The sequence below is a fragment of the Pteropus alecto genome, unplaced genomic scaffold (assembly GCF_000325575.1).
Source record: "Pteropus alecto unplaced genomic scaffold, ASM32557v1 scaffold38, whole genome shotgun sequence".
Classification (NCBI taxonomy): domain Eukaryota; kingdom Metazoa; phylum Chordata; class Mammalia; order Chiroptera; family Pteropodidae; genus Pteropus; species Pteropus alecto.
The window spans coordinates 2,827,814-2,835,345 of record NW_006442512.1 but is presented as its reverse complement, the minus strand read 5'-3'; the positions used below and the strand labels follow the sequence as shown (position 1 = coordinate 2,835,345).

At 53.4% G+C, this 7,532-nt stretch overlaps 1 protein-coding gene across 1 annotated transcript in view; it reads right to left on the bottom strand.

Annotated features, from left to right (window-relative positions):
* The window catches only part of HCN4 (hyperpolarization activated cyclic nucleotide gated potassium channel 4), a 79,713-nt gene that overhangs the window by 34,348 nt on the left and 37,833 nt on the right, over nt 1–7,532 (bottom strand). The window contains exon 6 of the mRNA XM_015597663.1: nt 7,165–7,526. Coding sequence (XP_015453149.1) covers nt 7,165–7,526 — 362 coding nt within the window. The remainder of the gene's footprint in view (nt 1–7,164; nt 7,527–7,532) is intronic.

Genomic DNA, 7,532 nt, shown 5'->3' with positions numbered 1-7,532 from the left:
TTAATACAACCCTGAGACGGGGTGTTTCTGGAAGGAGGCGATGCTACTGCTCTGTGATGTTGAAGAGGGAGAGGGGAGAAGAGAGAGGGGAAGAGGAGGAGGAGGGGAAGAAGAAGGAGGAGGAGGAGGAGGAGGAGGAGAGGAAGAAAGAGGAGGAGGAGGAGGAGGAAGATGACGACGAAAGGAAGAGAGAGGAGGGATAAGTATGAGTATAGAGTCCTACAGGCAGATTCAAATTCCAGTACTGGTACTTCGGAGATACACGATTTGGGGTGTCTTTTTTTTTTCACTCATCAGAGCCTCAGTTTCCTTACCTGTAAACTAGGGATGATAGAATTTGTTTTTCTGGCTGCTACGAAGAGTAAATGAAATACAATATATAAAGCTATTAGCACAGTCTGGCACATGGTAGACGGTTCATAAATGGTGGTTACTAATCTGTGAATCCACCTGACTTTAGTCTCTATTGGTTTGAGTCTAGGGTTGTTAATTCAGAAACCTACAGAGATCAGGCAGACAACTGTGCATGAGTGACATTGCTGGGTATAGGACAGAGACCTTAGGGACAGGTGGGAACTGTGGGTAACTGGAGTGCACAAGCCAATTTAAAGGCGGCAGCCTATAAGCTATTCCACTCTCTGCTGTGGAGTGGGAATGTGAGGTCAGAGCTGCCAGAGTTTCCTGTTTTTCAAGAGAAGCCAGAGAGCCAAATTTTTGTTAAATCTTTCCTTTTTAAAATATTGTCTCAGATTTGTTATGACACATTATGCTGGCCAAACAGAACACATCTGGGCACCGTAGCTGGTCCATAGGATGTCTTTTAGCAATCTCTGCTCTAAGTACTTCTGTCTCATCTTGAGCAGCCTCAGTGACAGGGAGCTTAGCACCTCTGTGCTGCCTCCCTCCCTAGTTCTGGGCAGATGCTGATGAAAAGAGTGTCTTCACTGAGTGTCCTCCTAGGCTTTGGGATCACAGATTTCCAGGGCCCTGGCAACGCTCTCTCAGTAAAGCCTGGCTGGCAGAGAACATCCTCCCTGAAGCCAAGGTAATGCCCCTGCCCTCCCCAAGGCCCGCTCTGGCTCGGAAATGTAGATTCTTCAACATCCCCTGGGCCCAAGCAAGACTGCCTGGCCAGCCTCAGTAGCCCTTCTATTAATTAGCAACTGGCAGTAGCAACTTTGTAAAAGCCCTTGAGCCAAGGGGTGTGTGTGCTGGAGCTGGTGCCTCCTCGGTTATGTGACAAGCCCCCAGAGGCCGGGGATGGACCTTCTTTTTTAGGTAAATTCCCCCCATTGGTGGCCAGTGTTGTGTCAGGCACAAGGGTCCCTCAGGCTGCTATGACAATTGTAAGCCCCATCATCTGTATGTAGACTGGTGTTTTCCAGGGCAGGAGAGAGACAGAGAGAAGTGACAGGTGAGCCCAACCCATAGAGGAGGCTGCTAGGCATGGCCTGGGCAGGGAAGGGTAGTATTAAGATTCAGACACCACCCCACCTCACACTTTAAGGTTCCAGGGCAGCTGCTCTTAGTGGATGCCTCTGTCCTCCCAGCAGCCAGTCAGAGCCACTTCACACTGGCTCTCCTCCCCTGGTACCTCTGGACTCTCACTGACAACATCTGTTCCTTCCCAGAAATCTCACTGCAGCAGCAGTCACTGCACTCCCTGCCCATTCTCCTCCAGCCAGGATTGCCCCTCTTTAAAGGGGAAAGAAGCTGCCAAGCAATGGAACAGGATGGATAAATGAGGGATCTCTGGGCACCTGGCCCCTCCTTGCTCACCACACCCAACAACCAGCATCCAGGGCCAGCAGAGGCCAAGAAACCATTCAGGAAGGGAGGAAGGCTATAAATCTGACATTCCCACGTTTGTGGCCGACCTCTGTGACTGAGAGCTGTTCAGCCCAGTTCACAGAATTCACCCTGCCATGCTGGGCACTAGAGGCCAAGGTGGAAAAGACGGAGTGCCTCAGGGAACTCAGTCAGGGAGCCCAGGCTAGGCATGGGACAAACGCATGGTCTGAACCTCAGTACTCCAAGCATGATTCTGGGCTGAGTGTCAGCTGCATCGTATCACCTGGGCACTTATCAGAAATGCAGAATCTCGGACCCACCCCAGACCTAATGAGTCAGAATCTGCATTTTAACCAGATCCCCAGGTGAGCTGGATGATAGCATAAGAAGCACTGCATCCAAATGCCATGAGATGCTCAGGGAGAGAGAGAGGAATGATGGTGACCCCAGTGGCCTGAGAGGGCATTTGTAAGATCTGGGAGCCCTAAAACATGGGAGAGAAGGGCAGATGGACAGGCTGCCGGCCCAGCACTGTGGGAGGCAGGCTACCTACAGCAGCCCATAGCAGCTAAGGGAACAAATGGGGCAGGGCCAGGCAGAGGCGAGGTCCCAACCTCATCATGTAGAGGCCAGTCTAGGACTTGAAGTCTTGCAACAGGGTGACCCTGGAGCTCAGGCCTCCCCGCCCAGGCAATATAAAGGTCCTGGCCCCATGGGGTTTCTGTGCATTATCAGCACCCAGGGAACGCCTCCGCCTGAGGATACCCTCCGCCAGCCCCATTCTTATAATATTGAGCATATCCTCATTACTGGAGACTCCTGCTGCCCACTATGCCCGCGACAGCACAGCCCAGGCAGCTCACCTTGGAATTCCACTCTGTACCAAGGCGCCCTTCCCCCTCCACTGGCACCACTGCCTGCAGCTCCTTTCAGCTTAGCTTTCTACACTGATGGCAGAAGCTGCATTCCTGGGCAATGCCCCCCAGGAAGGTCCACCCAAAGAGGGGTCTCAGAACCCCCTCAGCCCCAGATCCAGGCTGTTGCCTTCTTCCTCCTCACCACCTCCTACTTGAAGAGTCCTTCCCAAGGTTGAAAGGGAGAGAGATGGGTGTGAGACTAAGGAAACAGAAAAGAAATTAGTCTCCAAGCAGAGCACCTCTCCTTCAGGCACCTAACTGTGCTCCTGTTTTCATTCCATCCTGCTGGCAATGGGAGGCCCAAGCCTCAGATTACAGAGGGCCCCAGGAAGGCCAGCTCTAGGAGGCTAGCACCTGCCCCTACCAAGCCAGGACTTTTCTGGGATGGCCTACAGTGGAGTTCACAACCTAGATGGTTGTTGACTTAGGGGGTCCATAGAAATTGAGTGTCGTATCGTGTGTCTGGATGTTCCTGTATCTTTCTGGATAGAGACCCTACTCTGATTTCCAGCAGGTTCCCAGTTAGATCCATGATGCAGGTTCAGAACCACTATTCTGAGCCAAGGACAGAGACCCATCTGGTCTGCCCAGGACCGAAGGAAGGAAGCAGTACAGGCAGGGACGGTGTGGTTCATAGCAGCATCACTGGTCTCTGACAGCACCCTTGGAACTTCTCACCTCCACGGGTGACCACAGTTGTACAATTTGTGTCTGACATGGTGATGGGCAACAGGATTCCCCTTTTTCTAGATTAAAAAACCGAGGCTCAGAGAAGGCTCATAACCCAAGCAGGGCCCCATAGCAGGCAGGGCTGAGGAGGCGATGTAAGGTGGGCAATGGCAGTATCTGGGGCCAAGTACCAGCATAGGAAGTCAGTTTTAAGTTGTCCCTGAGACTTACCTATCTGTTGGCCCAGTTTCCATGCTTTTGGAGCCCAGCTGTTTCTGTCTCAAGGACCCTTTAGGGCCCTTCCTTCCCTTCCTTTCCTCACAATATCAGAAGTCTCAGGTTAGGAAAGGGAAGGGGCAGAGGGATGAGAAGGGCCAAGTTTGCTTGCCTCCACTCTCAAGGCCAAGCTTGAGTTTGAAGCACAGGAGTAGCCCTAGAGCTGACATTCCACATAGAGACTTCCCTACCAGCCCCATACCTACCCAGACAGCCCCCAGACACCTGCTCAGGGAGACACCTAGACATACACACACCCAGGCCAACATCCCCCACTCTTCCACCCAAGCCTGACACTCGAAAGCCCGACCAGCTTCTGAGAACAAAACCAGGTACATCTTCACTTGGGGTCCCCACTCGTTTTCTCTCCCTTTCTCTTCTCTTGAGAAAATAGGATCATGCAGATACTATGTTTTATTTGTTCCAGGTTCCTACTGCCAACCCTGGCTTCCAGGACATGGCTGATGTGGAAGGAAGGAGCCACCCAGGACCCAAGAGCCCAACCTTTGGCAGGAGCCTGGGGACAAATACTCTGAGGGGCTGTTTTTCCTGGTCTATTCCCTTACCAAACCTTAAATACAAATTTCAAAAGGCAAGTGGGGAGAAGGAAGGGATGGAAAAGGTAAGAAGGGGAGGGAAGGGGAGACCAGATAAACCCTGGAAGCCTGGAGGATCCACAGGGGTAAGCCAGGGCAGGGTATGCATGTGGGAAGGGGGCAGGTGAGTGAGGAGAAGCAGAGGCAGCTAAGAACAGCTTATCATTGGACATGGCCGATACAATATGCGGGTCCCTCAGAGCACAGCCCACACCGACCCTTGGTAAAGGCACCCAACCCTCCTCCTCCAGGAACAGTAGCTGTCCAAAGCAGCCCATGACAGCAAGCTCTGAACTCCGAACCATAAACTCAATCTATCATGGTTTGCCGGCGATTCTTTATTAAACCAATTCTGCTGGATCAATGCTTCCTGCCTGTCAAAATGATGAATAAATCTTTAACTGGCCTGAGCAATGCTTGCAGAAGCTCTTGTGAAGCCTGAGCTGGGCAGTGGGATTGGTTCCATATACAGGCCCAAGGCCAGTGGCTGAAACTTGAGGGACTGAGGGTTGCAACGCTGGGTGGCAGGGGAGTAGGTGAGGCCAGGTTGAGTGGTGGGGTTTCTAAGCTTAAAAGACTTAGTCGGGCCCCTGCCTCTTGGACTTTCTGAAAATGAGACTAGCTGTTCTGGCCTAGAGGCAGGAGAGGCATGACCACTGCCCCTCCAGATACTCACACAGACAGTCTTTCTTGGATTTCTTTCCTCACACCCCACCCAGTACCAGACAGATACCAGGCTGCTCACAGAGGATGTATGCTTCCAGCTACCAGCCCCTGTTGCTTGTTGCGCAAACCCAAATTCAAAGACCAGTCTGACTTTTTCCTGTTGCCCATTTATCAAACCTGCTGCCCCTATCCCCACCAACCTCCCCTTCCGCCATGTCTCGGGTAGCCTGCAGTTAGTGGGAGATTCTGCAGCAGGGGGACTGCAGACAAACATGCCAAGATGGGCAGAGGAAATCGGGAAGGCGGGGAGGTTCCCATTGATGCAATCAATCCAGTCCTAGTGCTTCACCATCCAGCGTAAAGAGAAACTGAGAAGGCATGGCCTAGTGCCCAGAAGGTCTTCAATCACTGCCTATTGCCCATGGAGGCTAGGTGTGCCTGGGGTTGGCCCCTTGCAGACCCCCAACACCAGGTTGGTGATGAGAACCCAGAACAGAGGCTTTCAGACAACAAAGATGGCGGGGTGCCGAGCAAAGGAAGGGAAGGCCCCTCAATAATCTTAAGTGGTTAATACTGGCAGAGCCTGCCCGCCACCACCAACGAGGGAGTTCAGAGGGAAGAGGAAAAATCCAGGACACCTAGAGGGTTACAGGAGACTAAGCTCTTGCCCACTCCTCTCTAGCTCAGGCTGGGTTCCTCAGGTCCCAGTACTAACCAAAGGGGAAGCCACACGTTAGGAATCTGGCACTGGGAACCAGCTGCAGTTCCTGATGGGAGGGTCTCGCATTACTCACACAATGAGAAGACTATGGCTGAGTTTTTAACCTGTTCTCTGGCCTCCCACATTCCCTGAGAAAGGGAACCCTGGACATTAGGGTTAGGAAGGGCAGTCTCTCAAAAACAAAAAAAAAAAAAGAAAGAAAGAAAAGAAAAGAAAAGGGAGGGCCTCTGTTCACCACCTATTTTAAGCCATCGAGTGTTGCCTGACTGGTCATTCCCAGCACGAGAAATCTCTCTCATTGGATGGAAAATGGCTTTGCTCTCATTACAAACCTCACTTCCCTGGAGTTTGCAAAGAGGGCTCTGGGTTGACAAAATGCTCATTTATATTGGTAGATAAGTGAGGTAGGTAGGAAAAGGAGCTAAAAAGGGGGCAGGGCCCATAGAGAGCATGAATTAAACCCAGCTCAAAAGAATGACCGTTTTTCAGACTCTCACTTCAATCCTGTGTATCAGGAAAGCCCAGGGGGCAACTGGGGGACCCTAAAACCTTGACTGAGGAAGGGGCATCCCTGATCCCAACTTCAGACGCAATCACTAATCTCCCTTTTTTGTATGGATAACCCCACAAGCCAGAGTAGTATCTGCTGTGCAGTAGCATTTGACTCAGGTGATGCGGGAGGGGGCGGGGTCCCTTTCCCTGACTGGCAGTCACACCATTTGTTTGGGGACCAACGACTGAGCCATGAGAGAGACTGAGCAGCTGCTGGAGCTTGAGCCCCTGGGGTGAGGATGGTGCACTGGAAGAGCCTGGGGTCACAGGACAGCTAGTCATCAGTCAGGGCACCAGGCATCTTCACTGACCACTATGAGCAAGGTCATCCTGTCCTGCTAGTCTGGATATCAGCTGTCCAGGGTGTCCACTTCTGGCATACCACTTGGCATGAGGGGCTGGGCCCAGGGTTAAGGTGGGTGCAGAGGGCTTTTCAACCTGGGCCTGAGGCCCCAGTGACCTCAGTCCTCCAGGGACCCAGCTCTCTCTCCCCAGCTGCAGCTTCCCAGGGCATCAAAAGGCAGATATTAACAGTGCTCAAAGAGCTGGCCCAGCTGCCAAGAGATGTCTTCCTTTGTGGCCCTGCTTTGCAGGCTGAATGACCTGGAGCTGCCTCTAGAATGGCCACTCTGACTCTGCAACCCAGAGCGGGGAGGTGGGATTTGTAGCCTAAGGTGGCTGAGCCCTGGCTGCTGGCATGGCTAGGCCAAACTCAGAACATCTTTCAGCCTGCATCTAATGTGGCCCAGACCTCAAGAGGCTGAGGTCTGGAGCCTGGAACACAGAGGAAAGTTCCCTGCACCGTACAGGGAACGTCCTGTCTGGGGGTGTCTCTGAGCTTCGAGGCGCCCCACTTCTGTTGGCTCCTAGCGTAAGAAAGGAAAGTAAGTTAACTCCGGCTGAGAGGTAGGGCCGAGAGAGGCAGCATGCCTGCGACCGCTCAGGGTACCCACAGGATCACTGCCTGCCCCCTTACCTGAAGTCGCTGTAGGGGTGAATAATCCAAAACCCGGCCGACTTAACCCTCTCCTGCTCGCGTTCCACGGCTTTCTGGCTGCCAAACATCCTCAGCGAGAATTTGTTAACCCCGGGCTGGAGCATGGCCCCGAACTGGCGCTGCATGAAGCCGGCCTGACCCAGGCGCACCTCGGCCTCGGGGAGGATCTGGTCGCCGGCGGCCGCGCCTCCCTCCACTTTGATAGCGGTATCCACCGAGGGCTGCTCGCAGGAGGCGGAGGCTGGCTGCGGCGACTGCTGGGGCGGCGGCGGAGAGGCTGCGGGCTGCGCCGAGGCGCAGGGGCGCTCGGGCTCGTCCGCCAGGCCCGGGGGCGTCCTGTCCTCGCC